Source organism: Athene noctua, chromosome 3 (assembly GCF_965140245.1).
Source record: "Athene noctua chromosome 3, bAthNoc1.hap1.1, whole genome shotgun sequence".
NCBI classification, from domain to species: Eukaryota; Metazoa; Chordata; class Aves; order Strigiformes; family Strigidae; genus Athene; species Athene noctua.
In genome coordinates this window covers 6012949-6039865 of record NC_134039.1, presented here as the reverse complement: position 1 = coordinate 6039865, position 26917 = coordinate 6012949, and the positions used below count along the sequence as shown (strand labels likewise).

General features: G+C 41.8%; 1 protein-coding gene across 2 annotated transcripts in view; it reads right to left on the bottom strand.

Annotated features, from left to right (window-relative positions):
- The window catches only part of ANO2 (anoctamin 2), a 197933-nt gene extending 173325 nt beyond the window's left edge, over positions 1-24608 (bottom strand). For both annotated transcript variants that reach the window (XM_074901830.1, XM_074901831.1), the window contains exons 1-3: positions 24520-24608; positions 17249-17430; positions 13984-14385 (exon numbers count right to left, since the gene is read on the bottom strand). In XM_074901830.1, the coding sequence (XP_074757931.1) occupies positions 13984-14385; positions 17249-17430; positions 24520-24568 (633 nt within the window). In that variant the 5' untranslated portion in view covers positions 24569-24608. The remainder of the gene's footprint in view (positions 1-13983; positions 14386-17248; positions 17431-24519) is intronic.
- Positions 24609-26917: the final 2309 nt, after the last annotated feature.

Sequence of the window (26917 nt, the reverse complement as noted above, 5' to 3'; positions counted from 1 at the left end):
ATTGTCACAGAGGAGCAGATGTCTTGGACATTATGACTTCACGTAGGCCTGTGACTGTAACTGATGGACAGCAGGGAAGGGTGACAGACTGTTCAGAGAGTGGAACAGGCTGCCCAGGGAGGGGGCAGTCCCCATCCCTGGGTGTGTTTAAGGGTCGTTTGGATGAGCTGTGGGGGGAAGTGGTGTGGGAGGAACTTTGTAGAGTCGGGCTGATGGTTGGTACTCGATGATCCCAAGGGGCTTTTCCAACCTGAATGATTCTGTGACTGACTTCACATAGACCAAAGATACCCAGTTGTACTGAGAAGTGGCAGGATTACTACAGGTATAGCATATGAAGATGGAAGACCATTGTGGACAGAAACAGAGAATACTGGAAAGAGCAACGGTCTGTGGTGGATAGGTGAGCAGTCCTGCAGAAGACTGGTGTGAAGGTGCTGCAGTGAATACACAGAGGCCAGAGATAGGTGAGCAGGTCAAGCACTGGTGAGGTGAAGCAGTTACCATGCATTGACCTGTGAAAGCTGAGCAGCGCCACTGGAGGTAGAGAGTAAACATTATCCAGCGAACTCGCAGAGACCTGTGATAAGCAAGTAGGCTTGCCAGAGGTACAGGGCACCACAGTGTGTTGTCCTGTCCTGCAGAAGTCTGAATGTACGCCTACATAACAAGGAATATCATATGAAATTTCCTAGTTCCCACTATCCAGAGTGTGGGCAATGAAAGGATGCAGTAGCCTTCCAATGACCTTCCATAGGTACGTGATCTTTAGGCCACTACTCTGTCTCGATTGCCTAACAGGGTTCTATGGCAGTTAAACACTTGTAAACGGTAAGAGGCAAGCAAGGAATGATTATTCAAAGCCTGCAAAATGAGGTATGGAATATGAGAGTTGAAAAAAGAGCAGGAACACCAGATGTTTTCAAGACATGCATCAGGGATTTACAATTTACAAATGAGTGAAGATGATGGAAGATGGGTAAGGCAAGAAAGAGAGAAACAATTAAACATCAATCCAGAAAAACTAAAGACGACCTACAGAACCTGCGCCGGAGTTGAAACTGTTTCAAAGCATTCTGAAAGACAAATAATCCTTCACATCCTGTGGCCAGGTTTAATGGGAGCAGAGTCAGGACTCTGAGTGATTTAGAGAGTGATTCTATTCTAAGCATAGAATGGGCAGGGGTATCCTTCCCCCTTTTGAAAGGGTTAAAGAAAACTAACCGAACTTTAAACTAGCACTTTGGAGGTGCCAGCTTGGAGTTCTGTTTAAGCATTTGCAAGATCTTGAATATATTCTTTCTATCTGAAATGTTAAATTTTCTTTGTAGTACTAAATTGCTCTAGATAAACCGTGACTGAGTTTGGTGAACATGCAGACAATGCCTGCAGACAAATACTCCATCTCCTAGCTGGTAAAGTGATGCCATAACTCAGGGAAGTGCACTTGTGCTCCTCTGGAAGAGAAAGACGTTGGTATTCTTCCAGTGCACTCAATCTTGGCAGTAACTTACAGAAAGTAATGACCACCTCACACCTCACATTGTCAGGACGATGCTTCCAAGTGGTGTCTTTGTGTTTCTCCTAGAAAGGTGGCTGTTTCCAAAGAAGGAATATCAGTCTACATAGCTTCATTTTTCCCCTAACTACCAGTAGCTCATTCTCTCTCAAATGCATTTTGTTCATTAGCTTTACCACTAGATGTCATCTACCTAACTCCACCAGAAGAATTTCCTTAAAAGTATAATATGTAGTTCTCAAACCTTTTAGTGAATTCAGTAATGATCTAAAATGATTACGGAGATCAAGGAATTCAAGGGAGAAGCCAGAAGTGAACTGGTAAATTAATTCCTAGATGATAGAGTGACAGAGCTTAAATATGGAGCTAAAGCAAACATATCCACTATCTCCATAAACAAACAAATGACCCACAAAAATAACAAAATCCCATACCATTGTTCAAAAATTTTGTCAAACTGTTCTTTTTCAGGTGATGAAATTATTCTTACATTAATGCTAACCTAGGATAACTGCAAAGATATATCTAACTCTTACATGAGTTTTTCTTTGGCCTGTCATCATGAACACCTGTACACATAAGAAAGACTTACTGGTGTGCACACAGTTATCAGTCCTCTGTATCAAGAAGAGAATTCATCTTCAAGGGTAAATTTTCCATGCTGTGTTAGTCACCTAACTCCCATCGATGTTAAAGGGAATTGTGAGGCCTGATGCCACTCTAATAAATTTTTTTCTCTCGTTCTATTCAGGCCAAAGTAACTGCTGATCTGGAACAAAAGAAACAAATACGTGATACAGTTTTGAATTATTTGCCTTGTCCTATAATTTGAGAGACCTTACAGTGACTGGCAAAAATACTTCTAGCTGAAAACAATCTGATTACAACCTTCTATAAGGTCTATGTATCACAGTTTCCCTTTTTTTTTCAGGATGTAGGCATTAGAAAAACCGTGGTTTATACACAGAACCAGTTTGACTAGGATGTAGCTAAAGGTCTTTTCTCCTCCAGAAATCCCAGCCTGTGGTATGTTTAAATGCTTATTGAGCCCAGTCCCTTTGAAGGATAGTCTGCTACAGTACATAGGCCAGACCACACTGAAGACAGGGAGACCTTGGTTCCTACATAACCACAAGAGTCTTGCCTTCATCTGCATAGATGTTTTGCCAATTATCAGGCCTAACATAAAGGACACAGCCAGCAGAAAGATGAACCAATAACCAAATTGTATTTGATACAAAAGGGTCAGTACATGGGTGAGCACTGGGGGTACAAACAAGTCAATCAGGTTATACATAATCAACATCAATCCCACTGACCCCAACAACAACACCACAAACCAACAATGGGTGGAATAAATGGTGACATGCAGTCTCCCATAGAAGGGATGGGAGACAACCGAGTCAACAAGCCAAACACATCAGACCAAGGAAGCCACACACCAAATCTCTACACAGCCCACGTTTACAAAAGCCAGACCTGAGTGGAGCCCAGTCCCAGGGAGGCAGGAGGTCCTTCCCCAACAGGGAACTCTGCACAGGGCATCCACCTCACACACAGACACTGCCCCTCCTGCAAGGGGTCCCAGCTTTGATCCCTCAGGGGGACACCTGACCTTGGGTTACTCACTGCAGACACCTGGGGCTCCTTTACCCAATGGCTCTGTCTGCCAGGCCGGCCCCACCCTGGGGGGAAGCCTAAAGGGAAACTCACCCCCCTTTGGGAAGGGCTGTGGGAATCACCCAGATGTCAACCTTGATTTGGGGCTTGGGGTTGAAACCCCAGCATTTCACTAGACCTGCCAGGCCATTGTGGAAGGGAGAGAGGAACTTCTGTGAGCAGTTGCCTGCACACATCGTAACACTGTAAAAATGCAGATGCCATCATGGTGGCTATGAGTTATGACAGTATATTGAAGTTGTTCTATATGTTCTTGAAAATGGAAAGCATAAGCCCAACTCTTACCAGATTGAAAAGGCACTTCCTTGAAACCATTTTTAGAAATGTGAAGTGCTGCAGTGTTCCCAAGTACTATACATCCAACAAGTCCCACTGCTAAGAGCAACTAGAGGCTTAACATTTTTGAAGTTAGAAACGATATTGCTTGTTAGAAACAAGCTGCCATTCAGGTACCATCAAACATATCCACTCTTACACTGAACTAAAATATATCAGGCCTTCAAAAACCCTGTGTGGTTTCAGATTTCTCCTGATTTTCCCTTGAATGACATCGTCACTCTGCAAATACGTTCATTGAAATTGGATCATGTGGACCAACCCTAACCAAAAAAGTTAAGAAGTGAGATAGTATTTCATTCCATAACGCTACCTCTGGTGATACAAACAGGGGGAGTTATCAGGTAGCAGGGCTTTTGCACAGTAACTTTGTGCCATACTTGAAATGGACAGGAAAACTGGAGAAGAGTTCAACTGGAGAAGAGTTGTATTTCTGCAGTTTCCAGTGGCCAAAACAGAACCTTGGACAGTTGGAAAATAACAGACCATCCCTGAGCTACAGAAGCTATAGATGATCCCAGCTGGTCAGCACAGTCCAAATGTAAAAGAAAACTGGACTCCTTGACAACACCCCTACAGACCCAGCATGGAGAGCAGTGAACCATGCTCTTCACTTCTCCCTCCATTTAAATATATATATATATATAGAGAGAGAGAGAGAGAGAGAGAGAGGAAGAGAGAGAGAGAGAGGAAAAAAAGATCTTTAGATTCTTCTCAACTTGCAGTAAAAGTGGGACAGTTAACTAATCTTTCCCTCAGTGACAACTTCCCCCCACTAAATCTGTGCACATCCACACAGACTACTACCAAGTTATTGGAGCTCAGCCCCTACCTAGAACTTAGGTCTACAAAGGATTTAAGAAACAGTTTATGTTGAAGAGGATGTTCTGATTTCTAAAGGAGAATTACTTTTTTTTTTTTTTTTTTAATCTTTCTTTAAAAGAGCCTTCCATTGTCCATGCTTACCAGCTTGGATATGGATCCAGTTTCCATTCCAAAACGTTTCCCTCTCATATACAATATAGAATTTTAAGATGTACACACCATAAAATGCCTATTTTTGCATCTGGCAGGGAATAATTCCTTTCCTATAGTGGCTCTCTTCCTGGAGAAATATGCTTGCCTGTCTAGTCATGATGTCACAAGCAACAGACCTTTTAATACCTTAAATTTGGGCACAATGACACACATAGCCATTACAGTCATCAGTAAAGCAAGAAGACCTTTGAAGTGTCAAAGAAATATGAAAATAATCCCACAAGCCCGAGTCATTATTTAAGTTACCTTTCCTTGGATATGCTAAAGGATAGCAAATTCCACCCCCTCACTCTGCACATACATGAACAGTTGGGTTTTTTTCCCATAAGACAGTCCTATCTTTTAAAGACCGATTTCCATAGTCAGATACCCCCCAGCCTTTTCTCTGCTGGAATCCATTCCCAGGTCTGAGATGGCAGAAGCTGGTGAATGCCACTTTATGGGATTCCCTTGGCACAAGCATCACTGTACCACTGGTTGGTTGGTTGAGAGGACTTTCCTTTTCATGTTCTTGCAGAGGTCTTTTTTTCTTTTTCTTCTTCTCTCTCTGTCTCTGACATTCCAGTTTCAGTTTCTAACTCCTTCTCTATCCTCACCTCCAGTTAAGACATTCAAGAGTATTCCTTGTGACTTCCACAAAAATGAAATGGATTTTGCTCTGGTTTGCGAGCTGAGAAAAAAATAACACTGGACTGATGCTCGCTATGACAATCCAGAAGCTCTGGACAGTGAAGGCTTTTCCACAGAGGGTTCATCAGAGCCCAAAACAGAACTAGCAGAGGTGGAAAATCCCTTTCTAAGAAACCATTCACTGCTTCACTTGAAACTGTTGTTCTGTTGTTTTGGCCTGTGTTGAGAAGGCATGGCACCTCTGGTTTGCTCTCCCTGGCTCTGGAAGAGAACACTGTCTCTGATCACTGGAAGATATGCCCCACTCTCATCTTCCACAGAGAAAGAAGTGACTCGAGAACAAGTTCTATTCCCTACTTTTTTTGCATCAAAATAAGCAAAATCAATTTGTCTGTCACTGATGCCTGTGTTTCTCATTTTTGTCTCTGCGACAAAGAATTCCTTTTAATCTGCTCTCATACAGACCAAAAAGCAGTAGGGAAGAACAGAGAGGCATTATCTTAGCTTAGATCTTTTATAACATAAAGCAGTACATGAATTAATGTATATATGTGTACAAGAAACTTATTAAAACCAGGGAGCACTTATCTACAGTGTTGCGTCCACTCCCGGATAGAGGTGCACCTCCCTGCTTTCCTTTCCACGAGGTGTGAAATAGTGACTAAGAAGCAACGCCTCCACAAAGTAATAAAATCATACAGCAACCATTCAGTCTGCCTCCACAAAGTAATAAACTCATACAGCAGCCATTCAACCAACAAAAACGCAGAAGCAATCACGCCCTTGGTATCAGAGGAGCAACATCATATATACTCCTATAGGCAAAGTAGGCAGTTGTCTGGGGACAGCAATGCAAAGAAAGTCCCATTTCCCCCACAAAAGAACTTCCCAAATATGGGATTTTTTCTTCTGCCAAAGAATAGGTTGAGATGTAGCAGGTACTGCTGCTGGGCAATCCTCATCCAGCACCTGTAGGAGGTGATTCCTCACCCCAGTCAACAGCAGCATGATTTCTATCCTTAAAAAGGTCAGAAAAGCAACAAACCCAGGACAAAAATCCCCAAACTATTTCATATTTTATGACTATTTTCATGAAACCACTATTCAAGCTGCACTGGCCTAAACAGCTTACAGAAATTATCACTACTTCAGCATCCAAGTCTCCTCTGCAGGCACTCTAGCTACTGTAGCGTCATTAGTGCAGTGTGGCATCCCTCAGGGCTCCCTCTATTGCTCTTCAAATTGTCTCCATGGATTTAATTTGCACATTAAAATTTCTGCTGCAAACAAGACCGCTGATAATTACAAATGTTTTCATGGATTCATCTGTGAACAAGTCAAGCAGCTGATTTTGCTACTTTTCATCCTTTAACCTACAAGTGTCCTGTTCTCTCCGTACTACGCCCTAGCAGAGACGTATAACCCATTTCTGTGGGCTTCCCACCTCTCTAGCAGTTTGTAGAAATGGAATTAGCTCCTCCAGCAGGTGACAGAACTCAGCACAGGACACAGTGATATGAAGACACAAATTTGGAAGGCTATTTACTATTCCTACCAGACAAGTCTGACAGAAATGGCATTATGTAAAAATATATGTACAAATAGGATGCTTCTTGTCCAACTCCCATTGTAAGTATCACCAGAATGAACACCCCAAATCTACCACCATCTGAAATTCAAGGGATTGATACCTCCATTTCTCAGCCTGCAGATAATTGATGAGATTTATCGTCGCTGGCCCAAGAGCTCTATAAATGTTACTGATAACATAACAGAGCCATTTTTGTACATCTCTTCAATTTTCTTTAAGTCCCTTGGAAGGCATTTTGACTGAAGTACCTAATAGCTAAGCATTAAGTGTCTGGATGTTAATTAAAATACACAGAGTGAGTCCGTCTGCCCATTCATTTATTCAAGTCACAACACAGTCATTAAAAACCAGGATTCATAGTATGGACTTTTCAGCTTTGACTTCACAGCCATTCTGCCTAGACACCTGTTATCATGGATCATTATTTTAATACTGATTGAGCCACACCTAACTCCCATGGGGCTACTCAAGATCCTCTCTAAAATAGAGACATAATTTCCTCTTAAATAGTTAATCAACTTGTCAATATTTTCATCACATTCACTTGACTATCACTGAAAACCTTGCCTTGTCTGTTCAACTTTAATTTTATAAGAGCTGTGTATTACATTTCAGCCCCATATAAGTAACATAAAGGAGCAGAACAAGTTTTAGCTAATTAATGCTTCTGTAACTAGAGTCGTTGGAAAATAACCATCAAATATTTATATAATTGATACGCTAAGAGGCCCCCAAAGAAGCATTGCCTTGTTCTGAGTGCTGTACTAAGAGAGAGTGAAATACAGAGTCCAAAGACCTAGAGCACAAAAGACCCCAGTCTGCTTCCAATACTACATTACTCTGTATGTATTCTCATTGGCTTTGGGAGGTGTTCATTAACATGGATAAAGGTCTAGGACTCATATTAAATTTCCCTATCCTTTTAAAATTAATGTTAGCTACTATTAAGGTTTCCTCTGCACTTTAGATGAATGAACATTTTGAGACAACTATAACATTCACACTGAGTACCTACAGGGTGTGTCTCATGTACTAAGAGCATGAGATGCTTTTCTTGGAATTATCAACAAATCACATTGATAGATGTTGGGAAAAGACATCATTTTTTTCAGGCTCTTAATTGATACGAAATTAAGCAATATACATAACCTTTTAACTAAAATTTGGAATATTTTATGCCAAAAAAAAGTTCTGTCAAGGGGAAAAAAAAATAAATCTGTCCAAATAAATTAAACTCTTAGCCATTGGAATCCCACTTTTTCACAATGAAAAGTATTAACATTAAAATAAGCTACATATAACATAAATGTGATATTGGAGAATATAGCAGACCCAATAAAACAACGCATATAGCAAGAATGTTGATGGCACTGCTCAACAGAAATGTCCTCAGCTAGAGGTGGGGATAGGAGAAGACAGAAAGAAAAAGTCTCTCTGCATTGAATAATTTACTATTATATAATTTTGACTCCTCTTGTCCTTTACCACTGGTAGAAGATAAAAGATAAAGCCTTCTCCCACTAGCAAATAGGAAGCACCTTAGTGTGACAAAGCAGTGCAATTTAATCCCGTAGATAAAAATCTAGTTGCAGCACTACCAGGTTTTCTTGGGTTCGGGTTGGAGGGTGGGCTAGGTTGGTTTGTTTGGGGGTGGAGGTTGTTTGAGGTCAGGGTGGATTTGGGGAGGTTTGTTTGGCTTGGGTTTTAGGTTTGATTTTGGTTTTTTTTTTTCACAAAAATCCAAAAACATGCCTTGGAATATCAAACAGAAAAAGCCAGTCACAACCACCACCATCAGTAGCTTTGCTATCAACAGTACTGCATAAGCTGATACATTGAGGACCCCAAGGACTTCCTTGCCTCAAAGTATAATGTAGCCAACAGAGTTTAATGAGACATCATTAAAAGTGTGCTAGCTCTAAAAATTCAAGTTAGATGAGCTTTTCGGGGGTAATTTACACTTGGTTTTAAAATTGTCATAATCTTCCTCTTAACAGATATTTTCATCTCCTAAATGCTATTTAGCAAAGTACATTTCGTTTCCAACATGCCGGAAAATGATCCTACTTTGTCAGAATGCCAAGGTGCATCTCCAGTGTCTTCTTATTCTATTCCTATTATGCTTCGCCATACATAATACTAATTGAATACAGTACATGTTGCATTTGCAGTCATTAAAGCAGCAATACATTCAAATTTAACCGAACTACTGGTGCTCCACATTAGGTGAAACACAACGATCAGTTTCCCCAGGAACAAAAAGAAAAGCAAAAGGTTTCAACCCCAAGAACTGCCTGCAGTGTCAGTAGTATTTATGACCCTTCCTGGGAATGGAGGTGGAATGTTTGAGGGTACTCTTAAAGTGACCCTATCTCAGGCAATTCTTTGTGTATCCAATGCAAAATTTGACTTGTACCACTAGTGTTAAACAGGGTTTATTTGGAGATGACGGTCATGGCTTTGGCAGCTAGCTCAGCTCACAAGGATAAATGCATCCTGCTGGCATTCCTTCCAAGTTTACAAAGATGTGCCAAAGAATCTGGGTTCTGGCATGGACATCTTGTGAAAAGAGTTTTACTGTACTTTTAACTGGGTTGCTTTGAAGCAGAGGAAGCAAATCATGCAAAAGCTTAACACTATGCAGATTAGCATTAAGTGTTTACAAGATCTGTATTAGTGGGGGCTATATCAGTCACAGTGTTGTATTGTAAAATATTAGGTAAAATATAGGTAGTTATTTCTACATACACATGCAAGAGTCAACACCAGGTTTATTTTATCTAACTTTGTAGACTGGTCAAACAGGCCAGTCACAGATGCAAACATTATTTTTACTCACAGAAAACTATGCAAAAAAATAGCTCTGTGTTGCTATTCTGCTGTCATTAGATATGAATAGGGAGTTTTCTCTTCTATCCTAATCTTTCCGCCAAATATCGCTTCCACATAACCCTAAATTTTGCTTATTCAGCTGTTTTCATGGGCACAGACTACCCTGGACCACCCAAATGTTTTGATTTGAAAAGAAGATAATCATGCAAAGATCTTCTTAATCTTGATGTGCCAGTTGTGGTCTCTGACACGCAAAACATCATGGCAATAGTTGTTATAACACAGGAACATGTGGTATGGATCAGCTGTGACTTTACCAGAGAGCATGGCAAAGTAATAGAGCATGGTAATAGTATAGACTTGTTTCCTTAACAAAGGAAAAATGGATTTCTATTTTGTTTCTACAATGCTTTTTATATTATAGAAAGATGATGCCAACTCTTGTTTTACCACTCTTGAAAAGAAATTCTCAGATGACTTGAGAACAATCTGCACTAGTTGTCAAAACTCATGACCACCCATCGTTATGAGTATTCACGTCAAATTTTGGGGGAAAAATTTGTAACATTTGGCTCCGTGCCCATTGCTTTCATTGTGCATTTTGTCTTGGACATGCAAAATAATATCTCCATTTAAAAACAGCAAAACAAAAAAACCCCAGTAAGGTTATATTAAGCGAGAACAAAGTTTCTCTGGAGGACAACAATAACAAATGATAAAGTGTTATAAGAAAGTTGAAAACTAGTAGAAAATTCCATAATTCACAATTAATATCTGGGTAAGTATGGAGACAGTCCATAATCTTGCCTATATTCCGCATATAAAAAAAAAAGAGTAATACCCCCCTCTCCAAATATGAATATATATAATTCATTTGGTTTTTTGTCTCTATTCTTTTACACAATGAATTGACAATACAAATGAGAGAGGTGTTTGTCCCTAGTTATTCAGCATATAACAACCATATTAACATCATATGTCAACATGGAAATTCCCACTTTTTCAAAAATAGTTGTAGAAATAACAATTTTTTTAACTGCCATAATGCTATCCTGTGTTCTTAGAGATGAACTTCCTGGTGTCTAAACAGTTCTAGCCTACAAAAGCAGCTTCTAGAGGAAATCCAATATCCTGTGAGGTTGGTAGACTGAGCAACAGGATGCAAAAGATTCTGTGTTTAGTTCATTTAGGTTAATCAGCCTTACAGCCTTTACAAAATAAGGTTAACCTAGATCATAGATTAAGCAACTTTCCAGCCACAAGAAGACAGATGCCCTTAGAAATCATTAAATGCTGAATCAGCTGTATTACACAGTGAATTTATCTTTCATGACTCCTGCAACATCAGTAAAAAAGGGGACAATGGCTTGATCCCATTTTTGGTGGTTTTGTTTTTTGGTTTTTTGATTTTTTTTTTTGTTCAGGGAATGAGGTTAAGAGCCAGAACAACATAGGCCCTATCAAAGATATATGTATTTTTTTAAGCTATATAGCTACAATAGGCCACCTAGAAAGTGCAGAAATGTTCATTGAAGACCACAGACATAGCAGATATCCTTTTGCCCTCTTTCTTTCTATTGCTGCTGCTTCAAGTAAAAACTGATGCTGTTTCAGGCAAGAGATTTTGTTCAGGATATCCTGTTCTTGAATTAATATTCTTCTTTGCAAGACTGTATGTAGGTGATATAAGGTAGAGGAAAGCAAGGCCTGCTCTAACCGAAGGGTCCAAAAGTGGAATCCCTCGTACCGGAGCTGCAGCACAGAGGATTGGTCTGAGTTACCTTTGCAGCCAGCCCTCTGATCCGACTCATCTTAAGACCTGGTCCAGAACATATGGCAAGAGTGAGATGTGTATTAGAGAATACATCTCAAATTCCAATAATACTATATGAAAAAGATCCACTTGTTATACTGGTACTGAAATAAAACACCCAAACATGCATGTTCAGCGTAAACCACTAGAAATGTAGTAGCTGAAAGTCCACTGTGTTATACACCAAAAATACAACCTACTGTGTCTAAGACTGTTCTGAGTTTAAAGAACCTACAGAGACATATTTTTCCCAGGACTAAAATCAGAAGTTGTTCTCGTATCAGTTCAACACACAATTATAATCAACATGTAAGGCCAGCTGTACCCTTCACATGTGCCTGGTCAGCAAGTTCTATAAAAATCACAGCAAGATAACAGACAGCAGCTTTGGCATGATTGAACAGGAGTTCACAAGAGAGAGAAAAAACAAACAAACAAACAAACAAAAAAAAAAAAAAAGAAAAAGGAAGTAAAAGCCACATGTCTTGGGCAGGGAAGAAAAAGAATAATGCATAATTCCTTCCAGTTTCTCAGGAGATTTGAGAGGGAAAAACACTTTCTCCTTTTGATTAGATAAGTTGTGTGTTGGGGGTGGGCAGGAATGACTATGTACACACACATATACAGATAGAGAAGCGATGGGATTGCATTTTGTGTAATTTTCAAAATCAATTCATTTTTCCCATAAAAGAACTGGTCACCAAATAATTTCCTCAGAACTTTCCAGTTCATTTACAAAAAGCCTTTTCCTCTTCAGAAGGAAAACCGTGACAAAAAGGTTTTTCTTGATCCGCTCTCTCTGACATCATGTATTACTTTTTATATTATTTAAGAGTGCACATCATCACCTGAAAGGGGTCCGAAACAGAATTTGTAGCCAGCTGGACTTTGGATAAATTAATGAGTCGAATAATCAAAACCAAATCTCTTGCTAGACTTACCAGGTTCTGATGAAATTCTGAACTGAAAGAAGCCTCCAAAAACTGCTGTTCTCATGGGTTTTATGCAATTTGATTGTAAAAATCATAGCAGTAAGATAGTCATTAGCATTATTGAACCTTAACCCCAATGCTTAGCATAAAAGAATCAGGATCTGAGATCACTTTTTTCTGTTCGGTGCAAGGATGGCTCAGCCAGGCTGTGCAACCAAATACGACTCACAGCCACCTGCAGCTCAGCAAACTGAGCAAGAAAAATGTTAAAGAGTCAAAGACCTTTCTATGTCTTTCTATTCCTGCCAGTGATTTAACGTGTGTATGCTATGCCAAGTCAGCTAGACTCAAATTTTCAGATTCAATCTGTGATTTGGTCCATGTTTTGGAAGTGTTGACTGGTTGCACTGAAAGCAATATGAGCTGTAAGTTCTCAGCACCTCTGAAAAGAAGCCCTAAGTTTCTTAAATTTGGTGTCCAAAACAATAGAACACTTAAAACTAGAACCCATCCTTCAATGGATATAAATATCTGTGGCTTTCAAAGAGGTCCAGAGGGATAGTACAGGGCTCAGTGCCTCAACATGGGATTTGGAAGACCCGTGTTCAATTGACTGGCTGCAATCAAGTAACCTAACCACAACTCCCAGCTGATACGACCAGTGCTATCCAACATCGTGCACATGTGGTTAGAATAAGTACACTGAAGGCTGGGACGTTCTCCTGTAGCAGCGTAGGAGATGTTTGTTTTGTGGGTGGAATGAAGAAACGACACAAAAACTTAACGTATGGCTGGGAAGAAAGCTAAAAAGTCACACTGAAAAATCACCAAGTTGTTCTGAGGAAGAATGAAATGTCTTAACAGCACTTTGTATTCCAGCAAATTACTTAAGAGAGCCTTTCTTCATTTTAAAAATATTAAAAAGTGAAGACTTTTTTCCTTTTAAGAAAAGTGGTTTAATGCATGCCATGAGAACGTTTAGATAAAGTAATATGTTTTCTGCTGAAGATCGAAATGGCTACTCAATAGTGCATTCAACAACCATAACAACCACGTTATTTACTAGGCAGTAAGAACCAAACAACAAAGAAACACCCCCGCTACCTTCATGGCTTCACACCAGGCATGGATAAAGTAGCTTGTACAACATATTTCTGCAGATCCCTAATTAGAGGCTGCTGTGGCAGCAGCATTTGACCCAGGGACGTTCAGTACTGAACTACAGTTACAAGCTGTCTTCAGGATTAGCTCCTCAGGCTGGCCTGAGACACACCTCCAGAACATCCTACACTTGCTGCAGCTGCAGAAGGACGGTGGGGGAGTCAGCGAGGCTATGTTAGAAGGAAAGTGGTACATATTTTTATTTTTAAGACAGCAGAGGTGTGATTTGCCTCTCAGTTAACACTAAAGCAGGGCAGGAATGAAGGCAGGCCAGGGTGGTCGCTAACACCTGGCCAGGGCTGGGCTTGTGGCCTCCCCACGGGCAGGGAGAGCGGGCAGCCATGCTCTGTGCACCCAGCCACCATCATGGCCCAGTCATGGTTATGTCCTGCACAGAGCCACCTCCAGCACTGAAGTGTCCACTACCCGGTGCGGCATCTCCCCCTCTTACCTCAGGGTCTTTCTCTATCTCCAGCCCCGCTTCCATCAGGTTGCGTTCGTACTCCTCCCGCTGCAGCCGCTTCTCCTCCTCCAGGGCGTCCAGTGGGCCGAGCTCGACCACCTCTGGCCCCGGCGATGCCAGCCTCTCCTGAGGGGCACACTGCCCACCTTCCTGCCGCCGTGGCTCAGCGGGGCCCTTCTCAGCCCCTCCATTTGAAACCAGGGCCAAGGAGGCAGATCCGCGTGTCGCCTTTGGTGAGCCCGCGCCGGGCAGGTGGTGAGCCAGGCGATTTCGGTAGTGGTAGGCTAACACGTAGTCAACTTTTCTCTTGCTGTCACTGAAATGCATGCCGCTTGAGGATGCCTTTTCCACGGTCTCTCCTTGTGTCCTTTCCAGGTAATTGTTTATAATCTGGGAGAGAAACACAGGACTGTCGCAGACAAGGAAGCCAAAAAGGCCAAGAAGAAGGCAGGCCTAGGGTCTATCTCAGCACAAGCACGTAAAGCTGCGTGACAGAGTCAAAATTGGAGGTCAGCCAGGGTTAGGTATGACCTACAGACTCTGCAGGCCAGATTAAGTCATGCTGAGATCCTCTGACCATAAACAAATGAGAGTGGGTAGTGATAGCAGCCTCATCCCAAGGCATGGGATACCTACCTGACAGGCAGGTACAGAGGCACGTACCACACCAACACATCTCTCTGTCCTGCATGTACACAGACCACCCAGTAGAAGACACCCACATTTTGAAGTGGGATGGAGAAGTGAGAATAAGGATCACATTACAGACAAAGGATGTGCTGTGGAGCAAAGCTGGGCAGGGGAAGGAAGAGAAAACTGTGCGGAAAGAAGGGGAAGAGCTGATCTGAGCTAGAACAGAAGAAATATCCTCAAGGTAGTACAAGGGCAAGAAGGGTAGGGCTGGACAGAAACGCTTTGGAAAATACCAGGGATTAGAGAGGATATGCCCCATGGATGGCTAACAGTGCTAGCTGACCTGTATTTTAATGTACTATGAAAATACTGTGTGACTGACCAGTAACACTGCAAAAGGAGATCAATGACTAAAACCATTCAAATCACCCACGTTGCTCCAGTCGCCCCCTCGGACCATCCCTTCCTTCTTGTCTCCACCCCCTGAACCCCTCTGGGGTGAAGCTGCTCCAGCCCTAACCCTGCCATCACACCCCAGCCTGGACAGCAATTCTGCAGCACCCGTGTTGAACTCCTGATACTGATTTTAAGGCATTCACATTCATTTCTCATTCAATAAAATAACCCACATGTTTTCCAAAACTGTTACCAGCCACCGTTTCCAGCTCAATGCTGTATCTTAAATCCCTTCACAGAGCTCTCTACAGTGTCATTAATTAGTGACACCAGCCCTGAAGTGACTGGGGAACAAGATACACGCAAACAAACAGGGTCAACCTGATCCACAGAAATAAGGCCATAACCTAATTCCAGACATTTATGGTTCCCATGGGTAGCTATACAAGCAAAATCTTGACAGGCACCAGCCAGATTTCATTCTGTCTCTAGGTTCCCTTCCCTTACATGGACTAGTAGCCCTGAATGCAAAGTTAACCAAGCATGCTGTATTCCAATTTTCTCATTTGTTAACACAATATGAATTTTTGAAGGTGCTATATAAATGTGCATATTATTATATACTCCAACATCTCTCAGATTCTTGTTTTTCATTGCTTTGCTTCACTTACTTTCCCACAAAGTAGCTTTCAGTCACCATATCACTAAATAAATCTTGGGTTTATATGCATACTACATCATTCATTCTTTCACGAAATTATCACCAAATAATCTGTTCTGCACATTACACTTATCACATACTTTATGTGTAAAGTGTATATATAGTCCCTTTAGGCATATCTAAACTAACACTCAGCACTGCATTCCGGCAGAATATAAAACTGCTTGGGACACTGCATTTCATTGCAATTCCCCGTTTCCTAGTTAGATACATTTTCATGTAATACTCACAGGCAGTCCATGCAAACCTCCTGGATCCATCTGTGCCACAGAGAAGAAAAACTCGTTGCAGGTTTCTAGCCTCCCTTCCAGGGAGTTTCACGCTATACAGCACAGAAGTAATGATGTCACCACCACCAAGTCACTGGCACAATGCAATGCATTAGCTGGCTCTAGAGAAGATGAGCTCTAAGCATCCTCTCCTCCCTTACTGGCAAGCATGGGCAGAAATTAGAAGCACAAACAAAATGCAGGAGAGGGTACGAGGAGGTTGGAGAACGCAAAATGTCACTAAGAGGTTTTCCTGTTTATGGCTGTTTGTAGCCAGCTGCCACATCCCAGCCACCTGAGAGAGCACCATAGCAACATTTGATGTTGTGTAGTTACACAGAATAATAGGATGAGGAGGTACCACAAAGACTTTCCCTTCCTCACTCTTGGCAGCAAAGCACCATCCCCATCATTATTTGCACAGAAAGCAAATCAAAATTCCCACAGATTTCAGTAAGGACATTTTCTGGCCCTAAATTTGCACTGCTTTCCTCACCATGTGACAGCCTGGCACAAGAAGGCCTTGTTAGGGAGGAACACAAATAAATTGCAATTTCCAAAATGTCACTGAACGAACTATCAAGACCTTTCTCTCCTCCCCTCTCACAGCCATTATAAAAGCCAGAATCAGTGATTACAATTACCATCTTTAACACCACATTTGTTGCTTCTTGATATTTTCAAGACAAGTAGCCAGCAGACGAAAAAATAAGACCAGAAGGTAAGCTCAGCATTTCACGACAACTTTGAGTCCTCTAATAGCCAATATATCACTCCAAACACATCCCAAGAGCTGTCTAACAACAGCTCTGCCCTAAAGCCTGCAGCCACACTACACTTTTACCTTCTAATCCAGCCACATTAACACCTGGGCACGTGGTAGCCCAGGCTTTGCACAGGGTTAGCCAATTTAATCATCAGCCTGAAGATCTTCTCCTATACTGGGGGTAATAACAATGCCCCTATTCCTGCTCTGTAAAATTTTGGCTAAAGTAAATAATTAAGAACATCCTGGTGAGACTACTACAGTAGCAATTAGTTCTTGCTGTATGCTGAGACCCTACTGAACTACTTAAAGCTGTAGTATCAGTTTACTTGCATAGTCACTTTGCCCAGTACAGTGTGGATTTGTTTAACAAGCAGGAGGAACACAATGCTCTGCTCACCCTGCTTCAAGCCTTTTCCTCATCTCAAAGGCGTTAGATATAGGTTAATGACATAAAATCCTACTTACAGAACTGCTGAAGGACTCCACACAGCTTGGTGCTTCAAAAGCTCCATTGACCCTGTTGTGCAAGCAAGTCCGGTCTTGAGGAACTGTGAGATATTTATTGTTGTATGCTGAAAAAGAGTCCCTTGCTGATTTTGCTGTCTTCTGACCGTTCAGAGTTGGGCGTGAGGAGGCTAGAGGAAAGTCTGAGAATAAGAGATAATAAGTATTGGTATATAAAGCAGGTTTTGTGCAGGCAGTTTCCTAAAGGAATGGGAAATGCTGCAGTTAAGAGGTGCTATTTAACTTCAGATGCTGCACTTCAGTGAATGGAGAGGGGTGCCTAGAGCTGCAGAGGAACAACAGGTACAGCACTGCACTTAGCTGAGCACTACCCTGGTTCATCAACAGCATTTGTACTCCTGCACTTATTCATAAGATTAGGAGTTGGAAAGTCTGTTCTTTGCAGCTAGCTAAGCACCCCCCAGGACATGAGCAAGCTGTGCGGCTTCAGTGCCTGCACCCTGGTTCTCCGGGTGCAGCAGTTTCCTGCCAAATGGAAGCCAAATTGCTGCAAATGAGCTGCATCACATTTGACTGTGGCTTACAGCTAGGCCTGAAATGGTCTGGATTTCAATTCTAGTCTGATGTGAACAAATCTAATGGCATCAGATACAAACTTCTGGCTAAGGGTCATTTTCCACTAAGAACTCATAACTTTTGGACATGTAATGGTGTGACATTCTCGTAAAGTACCTCTAAGTTTATACCTACATGTTTTGGCTGGAGGGACTAATGTCTTGAACCCTTTAGTCTTAAGTGTGTTCCCCATCTCTTGTATTGACAAATTACGTGGTCACAGTGCAGCATAATGGAGGGTCTGGAGGGAGTGAGGAGGTACATGTCACTCCCTGTTCACCACCACGGGTAAGCTCTATCTCTGCCGTAGAGCAGGGTACAGCAACAACAGAATGCGAGAAGAATGCTTGGTTACGGGTAGGAAAGGCAAAGTCAATCTCATACAGGCAGTAGCACAGTAAAAAAAATGATGATAAAATGTAATGTGTACAGAAACTGTTTTGACATGCAAATATTTCATACTCTTTCCCCCTCTAGTGGTGCCATAACTGAAATGGGGTCGACTGATCTTCACTCATAGTTTCTTTGAGAAGCTTATTGGGGTGAAAAACTATGGCTTGGTCCCTCAAGCATTAGTGTTTTCTACCTGAGAGAAGACATAGGTGTAGCAAACCCGTCTGCCCACGTAGTTAGCCCTGTTGCCACTAAAGAGACAAAGCACTCTGCCTCTCCAGTCAGGACTTTCGTCCTCTCCAGCAACGAGAAATAACTGGAACATTCATCAGCTCCTGCATACGCAGAGAGACGCTACATCCATAGTATCTCTTTTTGCCTTCTTACCAGGCAATCCTGGTAATGCTGCAGTTCTCTTCCCCCACTTTCACCTTCTGTCTAAGGAAACAAGAAGCTTTAACAGCATAGTATATTTATTTTCCGGTCTGGGAGGAACTGCCCTATGAGATCTGCTGCACTGTGTTGTGAGAAAATGATTTCCTCTTTTTTCCGAAACAAAAAAGCACTGGGAGAGTTTGAGGAGTTTCCTCCACAGCTTTCTTGTGGTGATGGAGGTAGGGCAAAAGGGAAGGCAGGAGCAGTGTCTCTTACTCAGTGTTCATGTGACCGAAGAGTGTTTCTCCCGCACTGCTGAAACAGCCAACTGGTGGCCGAAATACCTTTGCATCTCCAAAGGCAGAGCGTTGAAGGAGATGGCTGCACGCAGGAAACCTACAGAATTGTGCAGTGATCATCATCTTCAAATAATTCAAGGGAAATCTAAAAGGATCCATTCTTATATATGATGATAGCAAAACTTTGTCTCACACACCCCCCCCTTTTTTTTTTTTTTTTCAGAGGGATGGGGAGCGTGTATTGCTACAATCTGGAAGTCATATTTCCCCTTATTTAATTTAAACCCTTCTTTTGTTTTCAGGCTTCTAAGGCAGACACTGTGTCCTACTGCTAATCTTCTCTGCCCTCTGCACAGGCTGAATCTACTGATACACAATTACGTGCTAACAAAGTAAACTGTTAAAGAAGGGAATGCACAGACCTTACCCCTAAATGTTATGATTATTCTTATGTTTCCTAGCAATAATAGATTAGGGTCCTGCAGCACTTCAACAGTACAGTAGATTGGCTCACCAGTCTTCCTTTTCTGATCTCTCAAGGAAACTCACACTTCTTTTACTTTAATGAAGTACATAATGATGCCACAAGGGAAACTCCAAGGAAACTAATTAATAAGTGAAGGTTCAATTCCCAAAGGCTACACACAGTGTTTCTCCAGTATTTCCAGACTAAACCTGGAATATCTCACAAGACCTTTGCACAGTCAATTAAGACTCTTTTTTGCTTCCCCGTCTTTTTAATCGAGCCTAGGAAAAAAGATCTGCAGTTCATTTAGAATAAAATGATTTCATTTCCATTATGCTTCCCAACCTTCAGAAACTGTGTCACGAACCTGAGGTTAACACTGGTAAGCAGGTGAGGCAGTCAGGGACTTCCAGTCAGAATAAGTTTTTTGATGGAGATGCAATTTCCATGTCTGAACTTGGAAGACTTCTGTTCTCCCAAAAGATTTACATCTTCCCAAATCAAACCGACTGAAGCAAAGCGTTTTGTTCTGAATGAGTTCCACATTTGATAGTGCTTGCCTGTGGTACTGCAGCTCCTCAGGGGCTTCTGCTTCGGATGCTGCCTGACCTCATTCTACCCTGTAAGCCTTTACGACATCTGGCTTTACATCTTCTCATTCTGTTAATATTCTAGAGGAATTAGTATCAATAGAAACAAGCTGTGTGGTTATATATGTGCATATATATATATATATATAAATTTTTTATACATGCACACATGCATAGCTTTGGTACACACACACACACACACACACACATATATATATATATACACACAGCTCCCCAGAGAACAGTAATAGATTGGATCAGAATTCAACCTGGAAAGCAAATCCTCAAAAACAACACTCAGAAAAATAGCCTGGGAGCCATCCTCCAGTCAAACTTCTTTAAGTTGTAATGGCTTCCAAGGACAAGCTACCTCCAGCACAGAGATCAGTGACCAGCTCTAGTTCCAGCACCAGTTCACAGCCAGTAACCATCTACTTGCTTGCTCAGTCTCTGCATTCCTTTGCTTCACCTTTTTGTAAACTCAAGGGTTGGCCGTGTGTGCATCAGTTGACCTCACTCTTTGAGTTTCCAATTCCTTGTCTAAAGTGCAACGATGAAGAAGCTGCACATGCTGCCAAAAGTGGAAGGACTGAGAGGGTGTATTAAAGGACCATCCTGCTTGTGAAATATGCATTAAGGAAGTCTACCTAATTAGGAGCTCTGTATTAAATCCTGAGCAGCAGCCAATTATCCGATCTGAGTGGTCCAGATGGTCAGATTATCATAAAGACAGCTACTTGCAGAATACATTGTAAATGGTTTGGCCACCCCGGGCACAGACACTGGCCTGCTTTCATCTCTCTTTTCAGTTAACTCTCAGAAATGGGCTGCATTTCTGACAGACGCCACAGTCAGAAGCATACCTGTACTCACACCGATTCCTCTGTAAGGTTGTTCAAAACATCTGTAATTTAGGAGCGTTGTTTGGCAAACTTTTTATTCCTTCCCCCCTCCCCTTGCCCCCCCGAGTAGGTATGACAAAGAACTACTTCCTATGTAGCTTGATTATACATAACTTCTTCAAAGGAGAGAGATCTATATATAAATAAAAACATACACCATGGTTATACATGTGTTCTTTAGGTCCCCACTAAGCTAATGACTTCTCCGTTCTGAACATGCACATCTAGACTGGCTGATTTCAATACAGCCAGGCATGTCTTATAAGTATGCAAATAGCTTCATCGTACTTCAGTGTTCTTTTTTTAAGCTGCCACCTCTTGTCTCTTCAAAATACTGCTTATTCTTTAATATTTCAATTAAAGAGTTTCAGACACAAGGGAAGGCATGTTAATTAAATAAGCCTTGGTCAAGCTTAAAGGAAACAGGCCACCAGAGGAAATGTCTAGGAATAAATTTTTAAGTAGGAAATCCATTCTTTATTCAATAATACTTGAAGGAAAAGGTCCAGTAGGTATCATTAAAGATAATTTAGATTAGTGCAGTGTTCTCAAACTCCTTATTTGAATAAAAGAAAGATAGAGTTTGACCATTAAATTTCAGATATCTGATATTTCTTTCTTCGGGATGGTTTAAGAACCATTCAGATGTTTAGTCCCCTACTATTTAAATGCTTCAACTAAAATCAGTCTCATAACTAAACTCAGCATTAGACAGTTCTCTCTATAAAGAGAACATCTTCTCTGATCATATTTGGGAGGCTGGGAAAGGGGAACAGTGTTACGTACAGCCAAATGTAAAGGGACACAAGTTAGATCCTGATTCCTACCCACATGATTCTCCTTGTTGAGTGTCCCGGAGGCTCAGGATGTGGAATCTCAAACTGAATGTTGGAATGAGGTCCAGACAGACAGATGAACCCAGACTGTCAAAGGCATTAAGCCAGGATTTCTCATAGGTGGTTTTGCCCTTCACATCTGCAGTTTGAGAGATACTGTATGAGCACTCCGACTGCAGGCTGCAAATCTGGGTCTACTGCCTCTTGGTGGAAACTCAGTTGTGGGGGAACAGGTAGGAAGTGGCAAACCTGAAAAATTATGTTTTCTGCTTCTAGTTCCACTTCTTCCTCCCTTTGGTTGCACCCCCAATTTTATTCTCCAGGAGATCTGCTAGCCCAGGTCATATGGCTGGGACGATGTGATGAAGATGGAAAGTAGACAGGGAATTGTGTGGGGCTGTGCTGCCTGCCTCAAACCTTAGCATGACTGTTCCATCTCTGATCGTGTCTTAACCCTTATTACTTCCTCCAAGTCACACTTATACTTCCATTTCCCAGAAGTTTCCTCTAAGTCCTCCTCTCCATGGTAGCCTTCATACCCTCTAAGCCGAAATTTGCTTTAATTCGTACCATGCTGCATTAGAAAGCATTAGAGACAATCCAATCTTGTCTGTCTTTAATTCCTATGATTCTTAAAAGGCACTAATGGTAGTCTTGAAGACACAGTGGAGGAAATCACACCCTGCTGTAGCTGCGTTGAGCTCGGTGGAGCTGTGCACAAGAAGTAATTCTGGCACAGGGTGAGCTTCTTCCCATATCAGCATGCACTTTGAGACTACAGTGATTCAGGAATCTGCTAATCTGTGGTAAACAGAGTGACTTGTCCATAACCCTCTGGCCCGTTGTGTGAGTGCATAGTCACTGATTGTTTAAAGTAAGAGTTACTGACACAAAGGATAATAACAAACCTCTTACAGTCATTTTAGGGAAAAGGAGGCCTGTGGCTGTCGCTCCACAGGGAAAGATGAGCCTGGAGCAGAGCACGATAGGGCAGAGCAGTGAGTGACCCTGCTGACAGGGTGCCCAGATGCAGAGCAACAAGTCTGCGTTAGGGTCAGGGCTGGAGACAGTGATCAGGGTTGGACACAGCTCAGTGATTCCCCAGCAAGGCAGCGGTGACCAGGCAGGTCTGGTGTCAAGCCGGGGGAGCAGAGCCACTGGGTCAAGGGCAGGACCAGACCAGTGAAGGTCCAAGACTGGGTGCAGGTGTAGGTGCTGCTCAGCTGTGATGTAACGCAGGCAGGGAGCGAGTGGTAGAGCCTCAGCTGCAAGGGAAAGGAGGGCAGGACTTCACTTCCAACTTTCTTCTTCTTCTTCTCTTTCACTTCCAGAGCTTTCTTCCAGCTCTGGCTGTTGAAGGAGCTGGCCTTGGACTCAGCCAGCTAAACTCTTTAAGATGGCCAACGCCTAGAAGGGGAATGCACTCTGGGCCCTGACAGTCTGTCCCTGAACTGCTGCCAGAAGCAACAGCATTGCAGCACCTCAAACAGACAGGGGCAGGCCAGGGGGAGCACAGATCCTTGTTGGCTTTGACCTGCCTGAATAGCTATGGTCACAGACACAAACGTAAAAACCTGTGGTTGTGCTCCTTTGGCAGCCCCTTGTACAAAGGATCCCTCCCCTCTGGCCTTCGGACCAGTAAGAATGTACCTGAGTTAAGAGGTGCTCACCCACTTCTGGCACACGCCATGAGCCAGAGAGTCTCCTAAACAGTGAAAGACTATGAACCTGAATCGTCAGAATGAAGGAAACAGAGTAGAGCTGTGGAGATAGATGTGGGAACCACACAGTATAAAACAAAAACCTGAGCCACCTTCTGAATGTTTGCATTAGCTGAAGACTTAATGGAGCTATATCTACATAATACAATGGTGTGTATAACTTTACAGACTCCCCTCCTGGTTTTGTTGTTTGTTTTTTGTCGGTTTTGGTTTTGTTTGTTTGTGGTTTTTTTTTTTAATTTTACTCTACGTGTAAAGATTACAGAAAGTACCTGATTCTTCTGACATAAAGTATATCTCAGGACTAACTCCAACAGTAAAGGACCTGAGATAGAAAAAGGATGCTGGAATAACTCAACAAAGATCAGCAGTAGGCATTAAATCTAATGGCTCTTTGCACACTGTGGTCTGCTAAACAAATAATTTTAGGAAGGGAACTGGGTGGGAGAGCACAGAAATAGCAGGATTCAGTGAGATGCCTGATAGTTCAGAGTTCACAGCAGAGCTATGGCCCCAGAAACAATGAGATAATGTGGAAACAACCACGGAGCTTTCAACTGTAGCAGTAAAGTAATAGTGACACAATATCAGCACTGAATGTTATTCTAAAATTGTACACTGAGAGCTCAAACACAAACGTTTTATGCACTGAGCAGATTTGTTCCTTGCGTGTGGGGATTGGAAGCTCACTGCTGCACATTGTCTTCTGAAAAAGGACGTTGCTCGCTCCCTCCAGTTGCACTGCAAGAAGGCAAATGCAGATGGAAACTGTAGAAGTCCAGCAGAAGACGTTTGCCTAGTGATTGTCTTTTCCACATGGATCACAACACTGACCCACAGACGCGCTCCCGAGGATTCAGAAAAAAAGAATTCTGCATGTTTTATCTCTGAACTGATTTACGTAACCTGGGCCACAGATTTTTCTTTTTTTTTTTTTTAATTTGTTATTTGAAAATGCCCTGAAAGAAGACACAGAAGTCCTTTCAAAGTATTCCTTTCTCTGTTCCCCACCCCCTTTTCCATCTATTCAACTTCATAGGCAGCAATTAACAATGAAGCAGAGAATAAACTTACCTGGTGTGTGTGTTTCCATGTTGCCCGGAGGTTTGGCTGGATGTTGCATCAGTGCTAATAGGATGTGGCTATGCTGATCGTGAGCACAATCCACCTCTGCACTGGCTTAAGTAGTGAACAGCCCTAGCAGCTATTTCCATCCTGGCTTGATCCTGCTTTAAGCAAACCACAGACTGAAGCTAATTAGCAAGATCTTCTGTTTTGGTGATTACCATCACGGAGGAAAGAGAAGGAAAAAGGCAAAATTCCCATGACCTGAGATGCCACGGCAATTCTCTCCTGGAACTTTAGCATCTTGTCTTCATGCTCTATAATGCTTCAACAAGCAACATCTCAACAGGCATAATTTGTCCTAACTTCCCAGAGGGCAGTGGAGAGGGAGTGGAAGAAAGGAAGAAAAAAAGCTAACGCAAAACCAGGGCTCTACAACAGAGCCAGCTCTGTCCAAAAAAACATTATTCAAGGATTAGACTGCCTTGGAGGTGGTTTCTGTGGGGAAGTGTCTATATCTGCAAAGCTTTACAGTGTTTCCAGGTAGGAGGTAAGTACAGAAACCTTTTTATAAGGCTCTGTCTCAAATACTCAAGTTACCTTACTGCCTGGATACAGCACTGTCATTCCTGCATGAAATATTCAGGGGATTATCTTGTAATCAGCTGTCTAATCAGAACAGGTGATGGATCCTGCTTAGCCTTCAAATTTACAGTCTAAGCTATGTATTGGGAAGAATAGTTGTTGACTAATACCGTCTGAGAAAGGACTTTTATTTGCCAGTGATAACTGGACAGAGGTGTAATTATTTGGAGTTCAAATCTTTTTCTCCTTTTAGCCTATTTATGACACCGCGACCGATTCTCTAGTGTGAGAGAGGTAAATGGATTTATTCAATGACAATGAATAAAGCACAGTGTTTCTGCAGGTTTGTTAAGTAGGGTAGTGCATTGTGTGCGAGAATGCCAGTTGTCTATATCACAAAGTACTGATGCACCGTGGCTAAAATGTCAAAGATACTGAGTTTATTTGGGGAGCAGTGTGACCATCGTGTCCCAAAACTTGGGCTAGGTGCTGTGAAAGGTTTCCAGCAAGATAAAGAAATACACATGCTGCTTTAAACTCTGGACAAATTGTCACTAGGCAGTTGCCCTTTTAATGAAATAGCTATAGGCAGACCAAAGAGAATTAGATTAAATTAGATAATTCTGTTCATCTGTTTACTTCAGCTCAACTGAAGTGCCACAGGAGGAATTTTATGTATAACCTACACTAATGTTATATGCCTGTTTTTACCTAAAAGGAAGAGTCCTGACTCCACCTTGAACAGCTTTATACACGTCAAACTTTTCTGCACTACAACTTACCCCTGACAAAAGGGGAAAAGTAATGATTGCTTTTTCTTTGTGCATACAGAGGAGATGACTACTTTAAAGAATATGTTTTAACACTTGCTTTAGTATTCATACAGCATAATGTCTTCAAATAGGAAAAGTTAAATCACTCCACTCTTAGTCACTCCTTTGAAATGGCATTTGCTAATTTCTAAGGGATGTATCAACAGGTATCAAATACTTCTTCTTACTCTAGTAGTATCTTATGTTAATCTCAGAACTGCAGTTAGAAACTGCCTTCGGGCAGGGAACAACCCAGATGCTTTAGCTTCTGGGCCGATTAATCTAAAAAATAATAGAAAACAGAAATTTTAAAAAATAAAAGGTGTTCTCAGTCTGTGTGCAAATTCTCTAGCTTACAGCCTTTTGCTTGCACAATAGCTCATGTATAAGAGTTTTGAGGTACTATACCTGTAATTTTTTTTTGATTGCGTAACGACCCCATCCATTTCAACAAACGAATTGCACTTTGCTTGATCACTCTGCTCAAATATCCACAGTTGCACAGATCTCAATGTTGTTCACACTTGCTTGGTACAGGGCAATGGTGCAATCACATAGAGCTCCTGGTAGCTTGAGAATACTCCAAAGGAAGCAACTGTTGAACTGGTTTTTGCCTTGATGTTTTATATCCATATTAATCTGCTCCCTGGATAGTGAGCAAACCTACTGCTTTTTTAAACACTTATCTCTGGGAGAAGGGGAATGGAAACGTGCTGAAAATTATGTTATTTTATATCCACATTATATGCCACACCAACTAAATGCTAAACCAGAAAGGCATACCCGCTAATTTTGGAATAGTATAGGAATGTAGAGCCAGGTCCTGCTGCGATCCCTGTGGACACAAACCTCTGCCTGCACGGGTTCAAATTACTAGCTCCTATAAGCCATAACGATGGGTCTATTACAGGTAATACAGTTAGCTCAGGTAATAAATAATATACACAGGAGGCAACATGATAGGAAGCAATATCCAGCTGGTTAGAATGGAACTGGGTCTGTAGTCTACT